This window comes from Lichenostomus cassidix, chromosome 1 (genome assembly GCF_008360975.1).
Source record: "Lichenostomus cassidix isolate B80296 chromosome 1, HeHo_3.0, whole genome shotgun sequence".
Taxonomy (NCBI): domain Eukaryota; kingdom Metazoa; phylum Chordata; class Aves; order Passeriformes; family Meliphagidae; genus Lichenostomus; species Lichenostomus cassidix.
This window is the reverse complement of record NC_139479.1, coordinates 90453963-90478767: the sequence shown is the minus strand read 5'-3', so window position 1 is coordinate 90478767 and position 24805 is coordinate 90453963. Positions and strand designations below refer to the sequence as shown.

At 46.3% G+C, this 24805-nt stretch overlaps 1 protein-coding gene and 1 pseudogene across 4 annotated transcripts; both read left to right on the top strand.

Moving 5' to 3' along the window:
* Window positions 1-3517, top strand: LOC146445264 (uncharacterized; annotated as a pseudogene).
* Window positions 3518-5608: 2091 nt separating this feature from the next.
* On the top strand, window positions 5609-24540 carry TMEM39A (transmembrane protein 39A). 4 transcript variants are annotated; one of them, XM_085070753.1, is made up of 9 exons: window positions 5609-5944; window positions 16123-16316; window positions 17841-18063; window positions 19428-19511; window positions 20948-21090; window positions 21546-21888; window positions 22686-22873; window positions 23364-23484; window positions 24015-24540. In XM_085070753.1, exons 2-9 carry the CDS (start codon window positions 16204-16206, stop codon window positions 24246-24248), a joined length of 1449 nt encoding a protein of 482 aa, XP_084926879.1. In that variant the 5' UTR covers window positions 5609-5944; window positions 16123-16203; the 3' UTR covers window positions 24249-24540. The 4 variants fall into 4 exon arrangements, with proteins under 4 accessions (XP_084926879.1, XP_084926896.1, XP_084926887.1 ...); XM_085070770.1 differs by lacking the exon at window positions 5609-5944 and adding an exon at window positions 6237-6392; XM_085070761.1 differs by lacking the exon at window positions 5609-5944 and adding an exon at window positions 10652-10737.
* The last annotated feature ends 265 nt before the right edge of the window (window positions 24541-24805 follow it).

Genomic DNA, 24805 nt, shown 5'->3' with positions numbered 1-24805 from the left:
AGCTGATCTGGAGCAATAGAATGCTTTGGCAGATTTCCTACTGCAAGGTATGCATTACAGAGTTTCACAGAACTACAGCCACAGTCTGCTGGTACAGCTGGGCTGTCAGTGGTCATTTCTGTGGCTACAGAGAGAAGGATGAGCAAAGCTAAGGTGTGAGGGCAGTGAGGCGGACACAATCGGTCTGTTCATTGAGCAGCAGCTGTGGTCCAGTTTGTAGACGTGAAAATTATGTGAGGATGCTGCTGAGGCAGAAGGAAGAAAAGTAAATGCATGAGGCACAGACCCTGATCTGCTGGCAGGGAATGAAGAGGGAGAATTCTCTATCAGAAACAAGCCCAGTCACACTGGTAAGCCAATAAAACTTTACCAGAGGCCCTTCCAGACATTTGTTTTAAAAGTAAAGCTGAACAGCTGTCCTGGTTTTGGCTGGGATAGAGTTAATTTTCTTCCTAGTAGCTGGTACAGTGCCATGTTTTGAATTTAGTATGAGAATATTGTTGATTATACAACGATGTTTTGGTTGTTGCTATGTACTGTTTACCCTAAGTGAAGAATTTTTCAGCTTCTCATGCTCTGCAAAGGGAGCAGGTGCACAAGAAACTGGGAGGGAGCATGGCCAGAACAGCTGACCCAGGCTGGCCAAAGGGGTATTCCATACCATACAATGTCATGCTCAGTATAGAAACGGGAAGAAGCTGGCCAGGAGTCACAGGTGGCTTCCAGGGGATAGGCTAGGCATCAGTCAGTGGGTGCTGAGCAGCTGTACTGTGCGTGACTGTTGGCTTGTTGATTTTTCTTACCTTGAATTTTATTTCTCTCTCTTTTTCTGTTATCTCTGTTTTCATTACAATTACTAATAGTTGCCTAAGTATTATATTTTACTGTGTTTCAATTATTAAATTGTTTTTATCTCAACCCACGGATTTTATCTTTTTCCGGTTCTGCTCCCCATCCCACTGTGAGGTGGGTGGGGCAGGGAGTCTGGGTGGTACTTAGTTGCCAGCTGGTGTTACACTGTGTCAACATCCTTTTTGGCATCCAACATGAAGCACTGAGGGTTGAGATAACAACGGATCTGACCGGAGCATGTTAAAACAAAATTGTTTCAAAAATTCACTGCCTTGGTTTAACAGTCACTAGTCACAACATTGATTTATTTGCTCTCAGAGTTGTTGCACTTGTTCTCAGGGCTGCATTATGCAGCACTTTACTTGCAGCACGTGTTCCCTCTCTTGGGTTTATCGCATTTGATATGTGGGTTGAGGTTATCATTTTATTGTACTCTGCAATAGTGGTTTGTGATATGATAGAACTACTGGTTGTAAGACTGATCTGGTGTGTGTACTCAGCATTGCTCACCTCTGTTCTTCGAGAGCCACCTGTTGGGAGCTACCAATAATCACACCTTTTGTCTTTCCTCCTTGGAGAGACAACCTGAGGCAGAGACATCCTTCCACACCTTCCCCTTTCCTGCCAGGCTAATTACAGTAGTGTTTGAGGATTCTGAAAATTTTGAATGTCCTTGGGATGTTGAAACCGGCATGGTCCTACTTCCAGGAATGCTGAATATGTTCCAGCTTTTCTTTATGGTTAAACAACTATTTAAGAATACTACTAAGAGAATTCCCTGAGTTTGGATAGTTACAAGCAGTAGGGTGTGTGGGATAGCATGTGGCAAGTATCTAGGACACTGGGCATCTCCCACTCTGTTTTGGAACTTCCTCCCTGAACAAGTGCAAAAAAAATATTTTGGGTAAGTATGTTGTTGCCCTGTCAATTCCAGACAAATCACTGAGATGTGCTGGGGCCTGCTCCATGCCTACTGATCTCTGTTCAACATTATTCAGTACTCTCAAGGGGTTGAGATGGTCTCTGGATCAGATGGCAAAGTGTTAGGCACTACAGCTACTCCAACCCCAGTGACAGGCAGTGCAGCTGAACCAGAGATGCAACCCATGCCAGTGTCAGTCACCCCTATAGACATGAAGAAATGACACAAAAGTCAGCTCATTTAGTAAAGGGGGGCCACCACAAGAAAAGGAGGAAAAAGCAGAATAAAAGGTAACCACCAGTTGACCCATATCCCCGAGTAAGTTATGGATTATGGGAAAAGATGTCATCTGTTGTCCAGGTGAGCACATTATCACCTGGCTGCTACAATGCTGGGATAATGGGACTAGTGGTCTGGAATTAGAGGGTAGGGAAGCCAAGCATCTGGGGTCACTCTTTAGAGAAAGAGGCATGGACAAGCTTATTGGAAAAGTCCTCAGTCTCTGGACCTGACTCCTCTCAAGCATGAAGGAAATGTATCCCTTCAAGGAAGATGTCACCCAGGTAGGATGGACAACATTAGATCCCAATGGGTGTGATCAACAAAACAACAGCTACACCTCCACCATCTAGCAAGAAAGAAACACGAGCTTTCTTAGGTGTTGTGGGCTTTTGGAGAATGCAAATTCTGAATTACAGCCCTCTCAATCAAGTGACCCAGCAGAAAAGTGGCACCAAATGGGACCCAGAGCAGCAACAAGCCTTTGAACAAATTAAACGGGAGATAGTTCATGCCTGCCCCCTGGGCCAGTCTGGCAGGGCAAGATGTTAGAAATCTGCAGCCAGGGAGATTGACCCTACATGGAACAGCTGGCAGAAGGCATCATGGAAGACTTGGGGCTGAGCTCTTGGCTTTTGGAGCCACGGATACAGAGGATCTGAGGCCTGCTACATTCTAGCTGAAAAAGAGATAATTGCAGTTTATGAAGGGTTTTGAGCTGCTTTGGAAGTGATTGGTGCTGAAACATAGCTCCTCTTGGCACCCCAGTTAGCTCTGCTGGACTGGATGTTCAAAGGGAGGGCCTCCTCTGCACTTCAGACAACTGATGCTACATGGAGTAAGTAGGATACCACTGATCACGCAATGAGTTTGAATAGGAAACCCCAGGCATGCAGGAATCTTGAAAGTGATAATGAACTGCCCAGAAGGTAAAAATTTCAGAATAGGGCTAGAGAAGGAGGTGATGTGCTGAAGAGGCCCCAGTACATAATTAATGATCAGAAAGTGAAAAACAATATGCCCTGTTTATTGATGGCCCCTGACATGTTGTAGGAAAGCATTGAAGGTGGAAGGCAGCTGTATGGAGTCCCCTACAACAAGTCACAGAAATTGGTGAAGAAGAAGGTGAATCCAGTAAGTTTGCAGAGGTGAAAGCCATCCAACTGGCTTTAGACATTGTTGAATGTGACAAAAGGCCAAATTTTACCTCTCTACTGACTCAGGGGTGATGGCAAATGCCCTGTGGAGGTGGTTGTGGTGATGGAACAGAGTAACTGGCAGCGCAGAGGTAAATCCACCTGGGCTGCTGCATCGTGGCAAGATATTGCTGCCTGGGTGGGGAACCTGGTTGTGAAGGTGCATCACATAAATGCTCTTGTCCCTGAGTCAGGCCGCTGCAGAACATCAAAACAACCAATAGGTGGCTCAGGTGGATCTGGATTGGCAACATCAGATGCATTATTTATAGCTTGGTGGTGCATGGCACCTCAGGCCATGGAGGCAGAGATACAACATGTAGACAAGCTCATAGATTTGGCCATGGACACTGTCACAGAGGTTATCCATGAATGGGAAGTGTGCTCCAATTAAGCAAGTCAAGCGGTTAGAGACTCTATAGAATGAAGGACAGTGGCTGAAATATAAATATAAGGAGGCCAGGCAGGTTGACTATATCACATTCCCACAAATCCCCCACATGCTTACTGGAGGACTGGAAACATATTCTGGGCCCCATACCACCACCTGGAAAACTATGCTGGGCCTTGAAAAGCAAGGCTTGTGGGGACCTGGTATGCCAGAAACAACTTAGTCACATAATGGGACTCATTTCCAAAGTAACCTTGTAAACAACTGGGCCAAAAAACTTGGTATTGAGTGGATATAACACACCCTGTTGCATGCCAGCCTCCAGGAAAAACTCAGCAATGCAATGAACTATGAAAGACTGCACTGACAGCAATGGGTGATGGAACCTTCAAACATTTAGTAAAAGCCATCTGGTTAGTCAGCATCAGGGAATCTGTCAGTCAGGCTGGCACTGCTGAATCAAAACTTTTACATACTGGAGAATGGGGTGAATTTCTAGTAGTGCACATAAGAAATATTCTGGGGGAAAAGGTCTGGGTTATTCCTGCCTCAGGCAAAGGCAAAACCAATCCATGGGATTGCTTTTGCTCAATTACTTGGGTGCACTTGATGGGTAATGTGGAAGGATGGGGGAGCCTGGTGTGTGCCTCAAGAGGATTTGATTTTGGGTGAGAATAACAAATAATTGAACTTTTTGATGTAATTGCCATATAAGACTCTGTGTTATCACTTATGTGGTGATATATGCCCATCATCACACTGGGCACTTTGCAGCACCCATCTCCACCAGCCCTGGATTTAGGGATCTGAACCCAACTCCCTTTTGATCATCACATTGATAAAGAATGAACTTTGATGAATCTGGACAAGTGCAATGGTGTTGTAATCATGGCTTCACTTGCAGAAGTCCAACAACACACACCATCCTTCTTGCCCTGAAAGACTATCATGACAAGTGGAGCTCAAGGTCATAAACAAAATGAACTCAACTGACATTTTACAGAGATGGATGATAGACTTAGGGAATGATATCTGTGTGTATACATCAAAAGACAGGAAGGGAGCTGGGCATGGTGTAAACAGCATAGAATAAGGGGTGGATTCTGTGCTGGTTTCAGATGGGAACAAGGGCCTTCTCCACCTTGGCTGAGAGTGGCAATGGCAGCAAGGCTTTTCAGCCCATGATGTTCAGCCAAGGGATAAACAGATGTGCTGGCTGTAATGAAGCAGTTAATTATGATGATTTTTTAAAATGGCATCTCATGATGCAAAACATGGCCACACCTCAAGTACAGTGTTCAATTCTAGGCCCCTCACGACAAGAAAGACTTGGAGGTGCTGGAGCGAGTCCAGAGAATGGCAGTAGAGCTGGTGAAGGTCTGGAGCACAGGTCCTGTGAGGAGCAGCTGAGGGGGCTGGGGTTGTATAGCCTGGAGAAGAGAAAGCTCGGGGGGACCTTATCACTGTCAACCATCTGAAAGGAGGCTGTAGCAAGATGGGGTTAGTCTCTTTCCAAGGCAACAAGCGACAGGACAAGTGGACATAGTCTTAAACTGTGCCAAAGGAGGTTTAGATTGGACACTAGGAGGAATTTCTTCGACTAAAAGGATGGTTAGACATTAGAATATGGACTGCCCAGCGAGGTGGTGGAGTCACGGTCCCTGGAGGTGTTTAAGGAAACGACTGGACGTGGCACTCAGTGCCATGGTCTGGTTGACAGGTTGGACTCAGGTGTCTTTTCCAACCTCATTGATTGTGTGATTCTGTGTGGAGCTTTCTGGATCCATTTTAACCTGTGACTGCGGCGCAAACACGCAGACGGAGAAGCCGCAGCAGCGCGGACGGGCCGGCGGAGCGCCGGGGCTCGGGCTGCCACTACTAAGATGGCGGCGCGGCCAGGCCGCCGCCCCGCCCCGCGGCTCCTGCCCTCCCTGGGCCGGCCGCTGCCGCCGGGGGCCGCCGCCGCTGTCGCCGTGTGATGAGAGCATCAGCCCTCACTGCCACGTCTCCCGGGCAGCCGGCGCTGTGCAGGGCCGCGCCGGGGCGCCGAGGCCGGACCCGCCCGCCTGCCTCCTGTTCCCCTCCTTTCCCTTGCCCTGCTCCTGCCCCGCCGCGGGGCAGCGGCGAGGTGGGTCTGCCCGGCGGCAGGAGGGGCGCTCCGCGGGGCTCCCACCGCCGCAGCCTCGTTTCCCCCGGGCGGTCCGGGGGTCTCGGGGGCCGGGGCTCGCCGCCGGGCCGCTGCCGCCGGAGGAGACCCCGCTGCCGGCTGATGTCCGAGCCGCGCCGCCGCCCGCGCTTGCATGTGTGAGTATCGGGCCGCCGCTCCTTAGGCAGCGCTGCGCCGGGACAGCCGCGGCCAGCCGGGAGGGCGGCAGGCTGGGAGCGCCGGAGCCCCCTCCGAAACTTGGTGTGTGTCTGTGCGGGAGGGAGTGGCGGGGAGGCTTCTGCCGGGTCTGTTCCGTCCTGCTGGTAAGTTACGGCACTTGGTCCCGGGCTTCTCCTTTCAGATATTTCTTACTGGGTGTCTGGGTGAAAGCAGGAGGTCCGTGCACGCTGCTGGGAGCCGGGTGCTCTGTTCGGAGCGGGGTTGAGGATTAAACGCGAGGAAGTTGGGCTGGGGTCGCGGGAAGGTGTGCTGTGGGCTTTTAAAGCGCTGTCCCTACTTAACCAGTCCTGCAAGGGCACTGTCTTGTGGAAGATGAAGAGCTGGGGCAATCCTCTGTAAATCCAGGCAAATCCAACTCGCCATAAGGTACCGTTTCCAGAATGGATGTGGGTGCACGTTTCTGTCGCTGTTCTTTTTGTACCACAGAGAAAACCGTATCAATCATCCTGCCTTATATAGGGCAGCAGTTGGGCACATGATTTTCCTTCTTATATGAGGCAGCTCCTTTGCTACTCCAGCATCATTTTAACATGTGAACATACAGCAGAAACAGAGGCAGCTTTGTTTGCAATCTCTGATTGCTCTCATGCATGCTTTCCATTGTGAGTAAGGGGCCCCTCATGTCCTTGTCGTCTGTTACGACTGTAAGTGAAGAAATGAGATGTCTGTGTTACAAAGGAGTGAGTTACAAAATTTTTGGAGACAAGGCATCCCTTCTGTAGCTGTCCTTTCTGTCTCTTAACTCACTGTGACCAGAAGAGATTTTCTGGGAGAGGGATACAGTCGTACAGGGGTGGGACTGGAATGGCTCAGCTCCAGTTTCACAGGATGCTGAAGGCAGAGGACGTCAGCCCTTTAACCCACAGACTGTTCCTTTGCTCACTTCCTGGCACTCCTGTTTGTTGGAGTGTTTCTGACACTCATTTCTCCTTCCAGCTGCACCTCTTGGAGTGCAGGCACCTTCAGCCAAAGTGCTTGGATGATACTCTGCTGGTAAAATCTGGGCCTGCTGGTGCTTAAATGGTGGCCAGGCAATGCTGACCTCTCTGGGGGTTGGGCTAAAACTTCACCTGCTCCTTCTTGTCCCTTATGTGACTGGAAGTTCTTCAGCTGTAGATGCAGCTACTCCTTATTTCTGTCCGTGAGCATCTCTGACTCAGGTTTCGCTGCACAAACCAGCACATTGAGTGGAAATGTTTTCCAGGTCTGATTTATTTGGAACAACAGAGAAGCTCAGGCAACATCACTGACACAGTGACCTGTGCTCAGCGTGTACTCCTGATCTCAAGACTGTAGAACACCAGCATGCCTCCTGTACAGCTCATTCCTGGCTGTCTCTTGGCAGATGTTGTGGCTTGCAGGCATTTGAGACCTGACTTTCAGAAGCTCTGGGTGTCCACATTCCTACTGATAGAGGTGTCTATACTGCCTCAACCTGAGCATTCAAAAACATTAATGATTTAGAAAAAGCAAGCCTTTTATTTCATACTTTTGTATTTAGTCTTTCTGATTGTAAAATGGGGATAAAACATTTTGCTTCCTGCTTTTTTAGATCATGTTTCTGTTTTGCATGTCAGATGATAAATGCTTTTAAAAACTTTTTGCAGTATACAGATTAGCACCTTGCTGAATTATTTGTCTTCCAGAGACACTAATGGCATTCACCACAGTAAATTCTGTGGTAGCTGAGGAAATAAAGCTATTCTCATCTTACCAGCCTGCCTGTATTAGCAATATTTGTGCTGATGTAACATTGCCAATATAGATGTACTGTTATGTAGTACTCAAAAACAGGCAGACCTTATCACTTCTTTTTGCCTATGCATTTTTCAGACACCACATTTTGTTCTGAAATTTTAGAGAAAAAATTAAATTATGTATGTAGTATTTGGAGGGGAAGCCCCACACCTTTTTGCTGGTTTTGAAACTGAGTGGCACTGAACACAAAGCTTTCTCTGAAAGAGTCTGTAATGCAGATTGACTCAAGCCTGGTTGTCATAAAACTTAACACTTTCTTTCCTTCTGTAGGCCTCAAATCTGGATGTTTGAGAATACAGCCAAGAGCATATGAGCTCGAAATTTTTGTTAAGGTGACTTCCAGTTTCCATGAGCATTCAGTTCAGAAACCAGTTGGGCCACTCAGTACTCCTCAGTAGAGTTACAGCTCCTAAAGATGGATGTGGTGGAAAGCAACAAGATAGTGATTCTGAGACCATCCTGCTCCTCAGTCTCAGTGCTTTCCCTCTGCCTGAGAATCATGAAATCCTGGAAGAAGTTTTCTTCTGGCAGTTAAAATGGGAACTTTAGTTCATTGATTTCTAACCCTATCATAGTTAGGTAAGTGGCATAGCTGTTAGCAGGTGGATTTTTAAAATCAGAGGTAAATCTCTAGTAACTGTGTGACTTGGGAAAACAGCACATTAGCTTTCACAAACTTTCCTGGAAGATTCGTGCCATTCTTTGGGGGCTGTTGTCATTGGTGAGTTATTTCCAACCTTTTCTTGACTTTTTTTAGGGTATTGGAAGCAAAAAATGAGACTTCTGGTGAGAAGTGCAACCTCGTCAGGAGAGCTGTACTGGGAGACAGGATGCACTGGCATCCATTTGTCCTGGGGGGTTTGGAATTGTTGGTTTAAAGCAAAATTATCAGTAGACATCTGCGGCCCAGAAATACATGTAAGAGAGTGAGGATGCAGATTCAGACAGCTGGATTAGTCTCAGTATAATTAATTATACAAGGGATTAATGTATCCTATTGCATTTTCCCAATCTGCTGGATTAGTTGCTCTGTAAACAGTCATACAAAGTTCTGAATGCTGCCTACCAAAGTCATGGAGGTTGAATTGAAGACTTACTGTTTTGTGGGAAATTTTTATATCACCTGAACCTGTTGTTTAAGAGGCAAATAGAGGAGAGATGATGTACTCTCATACATGGTTTATATTTTAAGGCAAGTTTATGATTTATACAACTTAAAATTTGTTTCAAATTCCCTGCAATGTTGCTGCTTTTCCGCAGTGTCCGGGCTGTGCAAAGCATTGTCTCGCTGATACTTTCCGCTGTGAATCCCAATGTGATGACTTGGTGTAAGGCTCAAGGAAGTGGTTTGTAACTTGTGTTCTACTTCATGCCTTCAAGCTCATTGCTCCAGATGGCAGATGCCTGCCTTATTTTTAGCTATTTGAGGACAAAATAGAAAAATCCTAGTGACTCCCCATGATTTGTCATCGTGGCTGACCTCCATTAAATTAAACATAGGGATTGGCAGAGGAACAAAACCAGCAGGAAAGCTGCTTCTGTTTGTTTTTAAAAAAGCTTGTCTAAAGTGCTAAAATAATACTGTAAAAAATATTCACTACTACATACAGAGACCCTTGGGAGGAGAAATACTTGCTGAACAGCTTATCCTGTTTTGGATAAGGAAACTGAGATCTATATTGGTAGAACAAGTTCCCTGGAAGTCAGTTGAAGAGGAAAAATTAAAAAGCCAAAGACATCCTGGCCTATGCTCGGGCTGTTAGACTGCGGGTATGTGTTCAAGGTTGGGAGGAGAATGCCTCTTTTGGTGGCTTGCTTGATGGAAAATTTTAAGATGGGCTCTTAAAGCATGAGCATCTTCTATTTTTTTCTTCTTCTTCCCCCTCCGTAGTGGTCTGTTTTGTTGTGCATTTGCCTTGATATCTTGGAAAAAAATCTTTCAGTGGCCATACCTAAAATTCCCCTTCTTTCCCACTTAGTGCACATGGCATGGTGTCATGGAGGGTGATCTGTGGCTGTGTTTTAGCAGAGTTGTGCGTAATGTTTACTGAAGAGCTTGGGTGCAAGATGTACTTAGGAGTGAGTGCGTGTTGATAAATTGTATTAACGGCCAGCTTTGATAGCTTTGCCTGTGTTGTGTCTGCTGAAACACTGCCCTTGTGATTTAGCATTACTTCCCAACCAAAGTCCCCTTCTAAACAGCACTTCAGTTTCTATCAGTAACGTGGAGCTGGAGTTTAAAACTTCTGTGTTGTTACATACTCAGGGAACTGTATGTTTGGCTCAGTAATTCCCTCCAGCTCTTTAGTTTGGGCTGAGCTTGCTGTCCCTTTCCCCACACAATTCAGAAGCATGGGAACTGCAGGACCAAAATAGCCTGTGACCCAGCTGGTCAGGCCTGCATTTCCCTCTGCTGCTGGAAAAGCTCAACTTTGCAATTCTGTCTTGTTCTCAAAAGAACAAGCCAATGCTTTCTTTATTCCCAGATCCTGTATTTGACTGTGAGTGTTGCTGCATACATCAGAAGAAGCCAAAGAAAATGTTAATGTCTTGCTAACTGTGTAATACTTGTTGGCTTGGTGAGGAGTGTTATTGGCCACTTGTAGCTGCTGAGCCCTGAGGGTCTTGTGTTGTGGATTTTTTTCACTTTCTTTTGGAATATAAATTTGCTTGTCTTCATTCATAAAATTATTACAGTCATTCATGAAACTCGTCCTAAGCTGTTTGCTTTGACCTGCTGCAGCAGTTAGTTGCACAAGGTAATTATATGGTAATATTATTTTATTACACCAGGAATTGTGGCTTTGTTCTTATATTCACCAGAGGCTTGCTTAGAGTGCTTAGTGTGTGTCTCAACTTTCCTCCTATTCACAAAAACTTGAACTCACCTGTGTTCTGAAGAAGACGCTATTGCCTGCCCACCTCTGGAAATTTCTTCCTTGCACCCCCTAAAGTAAGGTTTTTGAGGGGATTTTTAGGTAATGTATAAGATTTCTCTGTTTTTAAAAATGGCTTTTTAATACATCTTGGATAATTTTGTTTGTCTAGAGTATTAAGAACTTCAGTCTATGTCCTACCCGTAAGCATATCTGCAAAATGAGCTGACTGAGTTTTCTGCTCTTTAACCTGGAGAAGCTTTTCCTGAAAAACTTTTCTTTCCTGTTCCCATTTTTGTATGTGGGTATTTGAAGTACTGTGGCAGCTACAGATGGCAGGCAGTGCCTTCTTCTTGTCTTTAGCTAAAACTCTTATTTTTCCCACTTACCTTTCTGCTTCGCTCTGGTCTTCTTTGCTGGAAACACCTGAAATAAGTAATACAGTATATATGCCGTTTGTTAATTCTTGCTTTATTCTTGCTACTTTGACCCTTTGGTTTTAGCATTTGTGTAGAGGACTGATAGATGGAGCCTCCTCAGCCAGAGTTGTGCTGAGTTGGAAAAGCCTACACTGACTTGGTCTTGATGGGTTGGTTTTGTTTTTACAGAGGAGGTTCTTGATTCTTAGTCACTGAGCAAAAATTAGCCTTTCTGGTGCACCACCTGACAGTGGTGATTCACCACCTAGCTCTCCTGTTTGATGGAGTCTGGGCTGCACTTCAGGGGGTTTCTGTCTCTCTCTCTGCAAAATTCCCCTCTTAATCCATTGCTCTGTATGGCATGAGGACCGGGAAAATGTGCTGACTTGGAGACCTCCCTCCTAACCGGTTTTGCCTCCCATCTCCGGGCCAGGTGGCGGGTGTGTGCCTTTGGATCCAGCCGGAGTTGAAAGGTTGTGTTGACTTAGCACTGGGGCAGCTCTGTGCAAGCCAAATATTTAGCTTTCCATCTGATAACCTGTCGGTTGTTTCCTCCCTTGCAACAACCAAATGCTTATTTTATGCCCAAAGTCAGGGCTTCCACAGAAGTTTTGCATCTTTTTGGCTTTTGGTGTGGCAGGTGTGAGGGTGCTGACAAGGTGACCTCATGACCAAGGCTTGGGTGCAGCCATTGCTGTTTCTCAGCTCTCCTGTATTTTTTTTGTTGTTGTTGCTATATTGGGTGAATCAATTATTAGCTTTGTGTCTCAGTTTTTCCAGCTGTCAAAATGGGGTTTTGGTTGTTTTTTATTTGAATTTAAGTGGAAATAAAGAAGTAAAAAGGTTCACACTAAAAGGAAGTAAAAATAACCTATAGTAACTAAGACTCTCAAAGTTCAAAAGAAAACTTGTCTGTAAGGTGGATTCGCTGTTAATTCGCAAAACAGTTGGGATTGCTGGACAACTGCAAGTTTAGGATTAGGCTGACCAGCTGCAGCGATTTGAATTGAGCACATTAACAACCGAGAGAGCTTTTTCAGTTTCAGAGACGAATGGTGCTTTGTGTCAGTGCTCTGCAGCCATGTCATGGGGATGGCTGGCTGTGCTTTCCTGCGAGGCAGCACTACACAGGTGGCAGATGTGTTTCCATAAAGCACGGAAAGTCTTGCTGGGAGTGTCCTGTTGCTGAGGAGGAGGCAGGCAGAGTCCCTCACCACAGAGGCCATGTGTTGCTTCACCCCCAGCTGTCACATGCTTCCTCAGCAGGAAGAAGGCTGCTCTAATCGAGATGGAGAGTTGCAATGAGAGACCTGTGGTCTTCTGAAGCCACATTGGTGCAAGTGAGGATGGTCACGTTTCCCTTTCTGCTCTTGCGAGTAAGTGGTTGTAGGACTTGTGGAGCCAAGGAGAGCCACCTGAATGTTTTCCAGCCTCTGAGAATTCTCATGCCTCAGTGCAGTGAGCTTCCCGAGAGGACTGGAGAGGATTGGAAATTTCTCCAATTAAAAAGCGTTAACACCATCAAAATGACTGACTGAGCATTGTAGCGTTTCCAGCGAAGAGATGGGGAACCAGGCACACTTTCCATTCTGATGAGTCACTGACTCTCTCCTGATTTGCCTCTTGCAAGAGTTGTTTGGGCAGCTGCTGATGCAGGAACATGATTCTGAGTGACAGTCCTTGGGGAGCAGAACAGGGCTGCACACTGCTTCACCTCTGAACTGGTGAATAATTCGTCTGCCTAGCTCGTTATCAGTAAAGTCTTGCACACAGCTGTGGTTCTTGCCTGCCTTGATCCTCCCTCATCAGGATAGCTGGGAAGCTGATGGGAAGGAGGGGTATCGTTGCACAGAAAAAAAATTGGCCAAGTGCTTTCTGTGGTCCTAAAAGGAGGAACTGGCAATCAGAGGGTCTGATGCCTTCTGTTTCTGGATCTTCTTACAATGGTGTCACAGATGAAGGTTTTTTCTCTGTCCTGAAGAAAAAGCATGATCTGTCCTAGGACCCAAGAGCTGTCCATACCCACATCCACTCCCTGTGCATGGGCAGGACTGCTGTCTGCTGTTCTGTAGCTGGTCCCCAGATCCTGCCTGTGTGTTTTTATGATGCCCACATCTGCCTCAGACAGGAGATCTTGAAAGCTAGGTACTATCAGCTCTGAGGATTTGAGGATGAAGGGACTGCAAGTATGTGACTTATCTTTTGAGGGAAATTGTAGGTGAACTGGAAAGAACAGTGTGGAATCACATTAATGGACTAAAGAGTCTTGTCAGGAAAAGCTTTTATCTTTCATTACTCACTTTTTCTGCATGACTATAAAATAAGATCACTGATGGGGTGGGGAATGCAAACAGAAGGGAGCAGGGCAGACTTCATTAATACTTAATGACTTGGAATATTATCTGTTTGAGTAAGGGGTTTTGGACACCTTTTTTTCTTGTTCATGTATTTTTTAAAGTAGAATCATGCCTTTGTTTATTAATTGAAAGCTGTAAAAAGGCTTTTCTCCATGTCTTTCTCCTCAAAAAGGAGGGCTGTTGATTGGTTCAAGGCCAAAAAAAGCAGACTTAGAGTCAATCTGATCTGTAATCTCACTGCTTTGTTTAGCTTTATCTGTGGAGCTTCAGTTTTGTGTGGCTAGTTTTACAAAATAAAAGCAAACAAAAAAGGAATGGTTCTTAGGCAGATTTTGCTCCAACAAATGCCTACCTAATTTGAGCTAACTCCAGTAAAGTAAAGTTATTTAAATCTTGGCTTGAGGAACAGCCCAGTCTATATGTTCATGGATCACTGTGAAAGGGCTTATTCAAGTGCATTTAAAATATGTGCACTGACGTTAAGGATGGCTTCTTTCCATGGGCAGTTGTTTTTACTGGTAGAAACCTGCATTTTAGTGGTTTGCAAAGCCAGAGGCTGGAATTGTGCTTACTTTGTGTCCAAGTGTCTGTATTGGCAAGCGTGTGAGGCATACTAATGGGGTGGCACTAATGAGAACTGTTAAATTATTTACATGAATTATTGAATGTGGCATAAAATACCTTCCACTCTTAATAGCGTTAATTAGACCACCAACATATTGCATCCATTATCATAAATATCCTGTAGGTTGAAACAGACCAATTGTTTTAGCTACCACAGGCTCTATAGGAGTTAAATTTGGCTTTAAATGGCTTTCAAGTTCATTCTTTTTTAGAGGTTTTTCTCATTTTTTCCCTTCACTTTAGCTGCTTATCAGAAGCGTGTGAATTCCCCAAGTGAATTCTGCACTGTTTGTTGCTGCCCCTGCTCATCTTGCACATGCAGGAGAATTTTCTTCTGTTTATATTTAATTCCTGTAATATAAATATTCACAAATAAAACTCTAGAACATCCTAGGGAAAATTGTTTGAAAGCTTTAAAATCTTGACTAGAAAGGTAAGGAAGGCTTCAGTTCTCTGTTGTGTTGTTATCGCAAGGATGAGAGTTTTAAAGTCTGCCAAAACATGTTATTTACTTCCAAACTAAAATTCTCCAATGCTTGCTCACCTTTCATGCATTTTCACATCTCTTTTTTTTTTTTTCCCCTCTCTCCAGGATCTGTGATTTTTTTTCTGTTGGGGTTTGATTTGGTTTTTCCACATACCCACATGAAGGTCGCTTGGAAAGCATTCATCTTTTGAAACATCTTTATTTTTGTTGAAAGTTTGAGAATTGGTATCCTGGTTTCAACCACAACAATTGGTTTTTGAAATAGATGAAGGATGGGAAATTTTAATACAAAGGGCAATTCTTTGAGGGAGTTTTTTAGAGAAGTACTCCTGCACACTGTGTTCATGGTGACAATGCTGTGACTCATTGAGAAAACTTCTGGCATTTCTGCCAGCTGTGATTTCTCAGGATTTTAAAGGAGGTGATGACTGAATTATAAATAGACCATAGGTTCCATCTGTATATTTCAAAGCTACATCTAGAGTTTCCCAGAAGATGGGTGTGCTTTTTTGGCCCCTGGGTTGGTTCTGGCTGTGATATTTTTCCAAAAGGGCAACTGATTTAGACTCCAGGCACACAGACACACCAAAATCCTAGTAGTGAGATGCTCACTCAGTGTCCTGTTCCTGTACAGCACACATGCATTCCAGTTCAATCCTTCACTCTATTATGTCTGCTGTGTGTTTCCACTGGAAACTTTCCTGACTGCCAAAATCTTTGCAGTGTCACATGGGAGACCAATGAACTAGAAGAAAAATTGTATGGGTAGAGATAAAGTCTGTGCCAGAAACTCCACCATTGTTTGTGATATTCTGAGTTGCCCAGCCTCTCTCATACTAGTTCAGTTTAAGGAATAGATAGATTTAAGTGTCATTAAAAATAAATAGGCAAATAAATTATGTACAAGCTTACGTCTAAATAATTTTTCTTTTGAGGGCTGGGTTATGTGGTTGTCCATATGTGCATGTGAACTACATGCATACCCGTGTGTTTTGCTGCACTTCTCTGCTAACCACACCCACTTTGAAATGGATGTGTAATACCTTGGTGTCAGTCGGGCATTCTTAGCACAGAAGGGAGCTGAACCATGCAGTTTCCTTCATGGAGACTTCTCTGTCTGTTCAGACCTCTGCCAGGGGGGAATCCAGATTACCTACCAGCATCAGAGCCTGGCAAGTAATGTGCTGGGTGGCTAAAAGGACCTGTGAAGCTCTAGTAGCTCCACCAGAGCATGGAGAGGGCTCTTCCCAGGCTTGCTTTTGAGATGAAGCACACAAGTTGTAAGGTCTCCAGCTCTGGAGATGGTGTTTTCCAGCTAGCAGGAAATGCTGTCAGTCATTGATGGCTAGGAGAAGCAGCCCCTTTTTAGAGACACAGTGTCAGTAGTCATTCTGTGTGTGCAAGCAGACACTGACCTGGTGCTATTGAAGTGGCACAGAGTTGTAGAGTGGTGGTGGTCCCACAGGGCTCTGTGTGTATGAGAGTGATTTCCTTCTGCATGAATTTGCTTGGCTGGAGTGTGAACTGGGTGACCAACAGTTTAAAGGCTAAGTGATGTTTCTGCCTCCTTTGCAGACTTGGGAAGGCTTTTGGATCGTTGTCTGGGTGTTGGGGCACAGCCTGCTGGAGGCACTGGAAGTGGACTGGTTCCTGGTCATGCCCGGTGGAAGGAGGGGACCCAGCCGGCAGCAGCTAAGCCGTTCAGCTTTGCCTTCGCTCCAGACTCTGGTTGGTGGGAGCTGTGGAAACGGTACTGGCTTGAGAAACAGGTAAGGATGAAGGTGGGGTTATTGGGGCACCTCTGGCTGGGACAGTGCTGAAAGCAAGGAGCCCTGATGCACCCTGAACTCTGTGGGAGTGTGGCTTTGTGGTGAAAGTGAAGGATTGGGAAACTGGAGCCTTGAGCCCTCCACTGTGGCATTAGGAGGTAGCTCATCAACAAGTCCTGAGTGACAAACCTCTTCCAGCTTCTCTTCTCAGCTCTGCTGTGGTATATGCTTCCCTCTGCAGCCCCTCTTCTGACTTCATGCATTAAAACCAGCCCCATGGAGGAGATTGTGGAAGTGGTCTCAGCCCCCTTCACCTCTCACTGTGGTCACAACAGCCGGGGTGGAAATCACACAGTGCTCCATTTGTCTTTCCTGCAGCAGTTCCCAGAGCAGTGAGTCCTAGCAAATTATGAGTCCTTGGCTCACTTGCCTTCACTGCCCCAGGGAATTAGTGTGACACATCAGAGCACATCTGTGACTCTTCCTCCTACATAATAGAAAGGCAGGGCAGGAGGGTGCCCATATTCTGTTTTAGATCTGCTGGTTGCAGATGAAACTAATTGTCATAGTTTGTAAAGATGACCTCCATTTTGTGGGGAAGTTGGGGGCTGAAACAGGAACACGCAATGACATTGAGATCACCACATTTGGTATGAAAACCGAAAGGGCCCAGCATTACTTCCTTCCATAGAAAAGTTGGCAGACTAGGGAAGCTATTTGCTGCATGCTGGGGCCCTAGTATAGCTTCATTCTTACAGAGTAGAGCAATCCAAGCCATTTAGCTTTGGCTTTTAGAGATTTCTCTGTCTGGGGCAGAGGGACAGATAGCACAGTTTGAGGTTCTTGAGGAGCAAGTGACTGTTGAGACCGTGGGGTCAGGGTCCTGGGAGAGCATTACTTATCTGGTTTCAGTCAGACACAGCATAGTTATGTCTGAACTTACTCCATCAGTTCAGTATGCCAGAGCTTTTAGATGTCCTAGCCTCCTCTGAAAGCAAGGAAAGAAGGAAGTGTGAGAACACTTGAGAGGTCAGCCTCTAGGAAGTGGCTGCACTACTCCATTCCATTTTTAGTTACTCCTCTTTTAAAAAGAGGAACTATGAGCAGAAGGACAATGGCCACTTTGCCGTGCTGGAGGAGGAGGCTGAGTGCTGCTGTAATGTCCTGGTGATGGGTGGAAAGAGCCAATATTAATTGTTTGGTGTAGCACAGAGTCCTTGATGGTTTTTGCTCTGAACCTCTGCTCCTCAATCTGCACGTTTACTGAAATATTGCTGGGTGTGTTACAGCACTTCTGACAGATTAATCTCTTTTGTCCAGAGAAAATTCTGGATAAGGGTTTTGTCTGAGCTAAGATGATGGAGCTCCACCAGCCTCATATCAGAAATATGAACGTAAGACTGCTGTCACCTCTCCCCTAGTAATGCCCAGGTTTAAATTTACAACCTCAAGCACACTCTGTCCTGGAAAATGTCAGACATGATGTAGACTGTTTACCAAGTGAGTGATATCCATCTCCTTCAGGAATGGTAGTGCCATCAGCCTCTCGGCGCCTCCCATCACAGCGCTGATTACTCCAGAGCCTGTGCGTCACTGCCGGATCCCTGAACTGCCATTGGATGGGAGCCTTCTCTTTGAATTCCTGTTCTTCATCTACCTTCTGGTAGCCCTCTTCATTCAGTACATCAACATCTATAAGACTGTCTGGTGGTACCCATACAATCACCCTGCTTCCTGCACCTCACTGGTGAGTTCCCCAGCAAGTGCCATCACTTGGGCTTTTTCATTACACAGCTTCTTTTCATGCTTCTTCAGTCCAGGAATCACCAAGCATTTGACATTAAGGGAGTGAATGAGCATTCATGTGCACCCCCATCAGCCAGGGCCATGTCATCCCCCATTTTACAGGGGAGAAAATATATGGCAGGTGAGAGAGACGAGTCTGCAGGACTCCTTCAGGGGAAATTTCTTGCAGATATTTGCATGGCCTAGCTAGCCTCTAGGGTTTGACACAGAGTTGAGATTCCAGGAGCTGTCTCCTACTTTGAGTGCCCCTTCCCAGTTGAAACAACAGAGCCTGAGAGAAGGAATATGTACAGGTTTTCATTAGGATCCCACAGCAGGTCAGCAGCAGAGTTGGGGAGGGGGTCAGATCCTCAGCTTATGTAAAGCTCTCAATCTTCTCGGTTTCAGTGTTCTTGCTGTCCCAATAAGCTGCCTGTAAGCCAGCGAGCCTCAGGTGAGCAAAGCCAGCCTGGGCAGCTGGAACTGTGTCTGTCCTTAAGGCTGCTTGGAAGCACGAGGTGATCCCCCGGTCTCCTGTACCGACAGGTGGTGCTGGTGTTCCAGGCACCAGCCTCCTGCTCAGCTCTGCCGTGCTGGACACAGCTGGCTTAAAAGTAAAAGCATTCTGTTTGGGGCTCCCTACACGGCAAGATTTAACGGTTATTTGTTTATTCCCATCACAACTCAAGCATTCTTTTAACACAAAATGTCACTGAAGTCCCCAAACAGCAGTATTCAGAGTCTGTTGACTCTTCTGGCCAGAATGTATTTGATGGCTTCACTGAAAAATTGTGAGAGCTGTATCTAGCCTGATGCAGCCAGAGAACTTCTTCTTGGCCCACGAAGATGAGGTTTCTCAGATCAACTTGGTTTCGTCAGGAAGCACTGGTTTCTACAGACCATTTTTGAGACCAAGAAGGAAAGTGAGCTGGTGTGCTTACTGGGGACTCCATTTTGGCTGCCCTTCCTCTGGTTGCTCAGGATCTTTTCTGTGGAGAAACTGCAACCTGTTCTCCATAGTAAGATTCTGGTTCTAGATGTCCCTTTGACCCCAAAAATACTTGACTGAAGAGTGGGTTTGTTTTGTTTCCTGTGGAAGTCTCTCCATGGGAGGGAACCTCCCTATGGAGATCTTGCTTCTGGAGACATTCCTATGTAACTAATGTTTATCCCTTTTCCCTCATCCCTAATAGATTTGGAAAATGCTGACATGAGGTCTTAATGGTCTGAACTTACTCTCCAGCAGCCAGCTTTCTAGTCCCACCCCACCTGGGTGGTTTCAGAGTCCCTTTTCCTGGTGAAGACCTTTTTTCTTTCCTCCTTCAGAATTTTCACCTCATTGACTACCACCTGGCGGCGTTCATCACAGTGATGCTGGCGCGGAGGCTGGTGTGGGCCCTTATCTCTGAGGTAACATTCCCACTGTTCCCTCTCCTGCCTGTAGAACTTACTGCAGAGCATGGTCATCCATGGCCTGAGAAAATTCTACAGGTTGGAGTGTTTCTTCCCTCAGAAGAGTCTGGGTGTGAAGGACTTAGATTTTGGAGATGCTCTTCTGCCTTGGAGTTTTCTCCTTGAGACCAGTCATGTCCTGCAGTATTGGGTAGCTCTGTGCCTCTGCATTTAGGAGGAGATTAAATGGTCCCACTTGCTTATTTATCTCTGCAGGTACAATGCTGTACCCCACTATCTCATGCTAGAGAAGTGGCCAAAAGAATTGCTAGTCAGGTAGCAAAAAGGCAAATAGGGAGGTTGGCCAAGCCAGGAAGAATGAACAGGAGATCACAGGGGGAAAGGTCAGGAGGAGGATGTCTGACAATACTGAAGTGAAATAGGATTACTGATAGAACTGCTTTTCCAGTCCTGGTTATTCAGTAACGCAGACTCTGGTCATGTCACCATGGATTTTGAGACCTTCTCTGTGTTTGTGGGAGCAGAGCCAGGCCAAATAGATCTCTGTTAAAGGTCATTTTCAGGAAAATGGAAGTTTTGTCCACTGAAATGGTTAATACAACTCTAAGCTAAGCAACTAAGCAGTGTTTAAAACTAAGTAAATAAAGGAACAGTTACGTCCTGTTGAATAGATGAATGGAGAAGGTGGGAACTGTGAAGTTCTCTTTTCATCTGATTCCTGCCATTTTCATTTATGTTCACATCCTCTGTAAAACTTCCCATAGACTGAAATTTCTGCATTGAAATCTTCCATGCAAGTTCTTGCACATCCCATGTATTTATTGGCTCTAACCCTTAAGAATCTTTTCATAGCTCAGTTTCCTTCTCTCCTCTGGAGATTGGATCAGGCTTTCTTGCTGTGGTGCCTCCTCACTAGACTGCAGCCTGCCCATGCAATAGAGATAAGTTATGGAAATCTGGGCTTGGGATTGTCAAGGTGCACATCTTCTCTTCCCTCAGCTGAGAACTGTGACCTTTCAGAATGCTGAGACCTGATCCTTCTAAAGAAAGTGAGAGAGGAAATGGGTTTCAGGCTGTCCTGGACCATCATCAGAGCAATAAGGCACTTGAGCAAAAATATTTTTCCACTTTGCAGCTCTGATTTTTTCTTTAAAGGCCCTATTTTAGTCATGCCCCACAACTTGTGATTATTTTAATCTTTTGGATCCTGTCAATCATTAATAAAATCAAAGACATTTACCTTTGTAAGAGAATCAGTTTCCTGCTTCTGAGAGGAAGAGGGCAGCTGTCCCTTTTCTAGTACCTCCTGGTACTCTAGTACGTCCTGGTACTCTGGCACCCCTCTCTCTGCTCCTCTTCCCCAGGCATCCCTTGTGCTCATCTTCTAGCACTGGTTGTTACAGGACTGCTGAGTGTTTCCTCTCCATTTGCAGGCCTCTCAGGTGGGTGCAACATCAGTGATTCACTACATGGTGCGCCTGGTGCTGCTCACCCTCTGTGGATGGGTGCTCTGCTGGACTCTGGTCAACCTCTTCCGCAGCCATTCTGTTCTCAACCTTCTCTTCCTGGGCTACCCGTGAGTGACACCACCTTGTACCCTCTGGGCAGGGGGAGCACAGCTCCTTGGGGGTGCCATGAGCCACTGTGGGAAGCAGAGCTGTCGGCTGTAATGTCTCCTTGATTTCAGATTAAAAGGGAAACAGGAGTGGCTGGGGGATGGGGTGAGGAGGCGGCACTGAGCTGATGAATTGCCTCAGTTGCTGTTTATGTGAGGGGCCTTTACTGCCACTTGAGCACTGAGCCATTGGATTGTTAGTTCTACAAATAGGATTTAAAGAAGCTTCTCTGCACAGATGCTGAAGCTGCAGCCTCTGGCTTTTCAGGGGGGAGAAGAGTTGGCTGTTAGCTTCTGGAGTGAGGGTTCCTATGGGCTGTCACTCTCATCAGGGCCAGTACCTGCTGAGGAGGTGCTCCCTGCTCCCTGTTGGGATGGCTGCTATTTCAGCCATTGTTTTCTTTCTTTCATGGCAGGTTTGGTGTCTACGTCCCTCTGTGCTGCTTCCACCAGGACAGCAGAGCACAGCCTCTACCTGCAGACTGTGGTTACTTGGTACAGGACCAGGTGGCGGATGAAGGGGCTTCAGCTGTCAGCAGCCTGGTCAAAGACTTCTTCTCGCTTCTGTGGGAATCCCTGAGAGAACAGTTCAATAATCCTACGTCTATCCCCACCCACAGCTGCCCCCTTTCCCCAGATCTCATCCGCAATGAGGTGGAGTGCCTAAAAGCAGACTTCAACCGCAGGATTAAGGAAGTTCTCTTCAACTCTCTCTTCAGTGCCTACTATGTGGCATTCCTGCCACTGTGCTTTGTGAAGGTAGCTGTTGTCTGGCTCTCTCTGTGCCCCTGCCCGCCGTCTCCTTCTGAATGTTGTGTGAACTGCTGCCAGGCCAGATTCCTGGTTAATTCCCCTTTTCTCTGTCTCCCCTTTGGCAGCCCGGATAGCGGAGCATGGCTGCATCCGGAGTGCACTAGTACTGCTCCTGGTTGGCAGATAGGTATTGCCATAAATGTGATGCACCTCTAGTCCCATCACCCCACTTACTAACTCCCCTTCTCCCACCCCTGTCCTAGGCAGATGGATAGCTGTGTTTTTCCTAGAAAAGAAAACCTGTCTCAGATCCAACATCGTGGCTTTTGAGTGCTTGGATCAGAGGCTTTGGTCAGCCTGTTAGAGCCAATTTAGGATGCTTAGCAAACCAAATCCAAGAAACTCTTTGTCAATGTGGGGATTGTATTTTTTCATCTGTCATTTTTCTAACTTGAACAAGCTCCAGTTGGTGCAGAGAAACGGGCAGGGCTCCACAAGCCATGTAGCAGTCTTGGTGCAATTGGTGCTCCTGGGGCAGTTCTGTGGCAAGCAAACTGCCTTGTTACATGCTGCTGGAGGGGATGCACCAGCTGCAGCATCATCCCCTGCCCTTTCTCCCTTAGCTCAAGGAGAAGGGAGCCTTGAGTGTCTCGTAAGCTGTAACCCTCCAAAATCACCGGTCCAAAAGCGCATGCCTGTAACGTGTGGTGTGGGTCTGCTGGATGCACACGCAGTATGTCCCTTGTCATTCCTCCTCCTGTCTTGTGACTGTGGTGCCAAGTTCTTGTCTGGTCTCTTTGCAGAGCACCCAGTACTACGACATGCGCTGGTCCTGTGAGCACCTCATCATGGTGTGGATCAATGCCTTTGTCATGCTCACCACGCAGCTGCTGCCTCCCAAGTACTGTGACCTGCTCCACAGGTCAGCTGCCCACCTCGGCAAGTGGCAGAAACTAGAACATGGCTCCTACAGCAATGCTCCACAGCACATGTGAGTGTGGGGATGGGCAGGGCTTGGCATGCCTAGCAAGGGGCTGAGATGTTCTAGTAGATGAGCAAATACCAGCAGTGCTTATCTACTGAGGGTGTATCTCCACTCCCCATGCAACTCTACTGGCCTTGTTCACTGAAAACAGGAATGCTGCTCTAAAGAGCTGTCTGAGCTCCTCCAGTCACTGCTGGTTGCTTCCCAGAAAGAAATGCTGAGATTCTTGGCCACTGCAAGGTATCTCGAGCAGAGGCAGGGGGTGGCCCTTCCACTGCAGTGGACAAGGTTCTTGCACTGGGAGCTGTTTTTTCTGTATCACTCAGAGTCTGTTGGATGGGCTTATGATGACCCCTCAGTGCTTTTCCAGTGGGAGCTAGGACATGTCTTTGTGACAGAGGCTTTGGTATTTTTCCAGATGCAGTCCACTCCCATGAGCCCTCGTTCAGGGGGCTGGGAGCACAGATGCTAATACTCTGGCATTGTTTTCCCACAGCTGGTCAGAAAACACAATATGGCCACAGGGAGTTCTGGTGCGACGGAGCCGGTGCCTGTATAAAGCAGTTGGGCCTTACAACGTAGCAGTGCCTTCAGATGTGTCCCATGCCCGCTTTTATGCAAGTATCTCTTCTCTCACTGGGTACTTTATGACTGTGGGAGGGAGGAGAGGCTCAAACACAGCTCTAGCAGAGCAGACTGTGCAGGACAGAGTTCAGTGCAGGCTGGTGCTGCTGAAAAAAAAAACTGTTGGCAGCAGAAGGACTTTCCCATTGCAGTATTACAGTGACCTCTGGGCAAGATGGAAACCATGGCTGCCTTGTCAGTGCTTTCTCATCAAGGTGCTGCAGCTCTCCCATCAGGCAGTGACATTCTCCTAAGAGGGTTCTAATTAACATCTTTTAGGGAAATGGGAAAGTGTGTCAGCAGTCCAATAGGTTTATTTTGCCTGCTTCCCCTTCTCAAGCAAAACGCCACTTCTACATGCCTTGTTTCTTACTGTTTTCCTAAGTAGCAGCTAGGGGTGGCTGGAGTACAAGCATTGCTTCTGCCCTGCAGTGGTGCCTGACAGCATTATGTCCATATTCCTCCACACTTTACCCCTGCAACAAATGACAGAAATCTTTCCTTCTTAACTGTTTCCCTGCAGTTCCTTTTTCACCGTCCATTACGGCTGCTCAACCTGCTGATTCTCATCGAAGGCAGTGTGGTTTGCTACCAGCTCTACTCCCTGCTGCGCTCAGAGAAGTGGAACCACACCCTCTCCATGGCCCTCATCCTTTTCTGCAATTATTATGTCTTATTTAAGCTCCTCCGGGACCGGATAGTATTAGGCAGGGCATACTCCTACCCACTTAACAACTATGGACTCAAGGCACACTAGGCTGGCCAGACGTGTACCCCTTCTCTTCCTCTTCCCACAGGGCAGGGAGGGAACCTCAGAAAAAAAAATATTTTCGTACAGTTCTATTTTTTTCTTGCGACGTTTATAAATATTTAAAATATTTTATATTTTGTATACTATTGTTTTTGTGGGGCGGGAAGGGAACCAGTGGCAATTAAATGTCGCTTTATAAACAAGGTGTTATTTTATATATATATATATTAAAAAAAAAAATCCATGTGTATATACCGTATATCTATACCCATACATATATCTATGTGAAGCAACAGGATTGTGTGTGTGGTCACTGTGTCTGCTTTGCTCACAGAACTGCTGTTAATTAGGAACTGGTCTGCTGTAGAATTTGGATAAACTAACAGTCAGGGTAGAAAAGGAAACACAGGGGCCTTTCACCAGGATGAGTAAAGTTTATTTTAGTGGCCTCAGTACCAGGAAAGTCTTGCACTGGAAATGTGCATTGATGAGATATGTTCAGGCAAAGGGAGGAAACAGTGTGTGAAAAAAGAGAGGCTGAGTTACTGTCAAGTCAGTAAAAA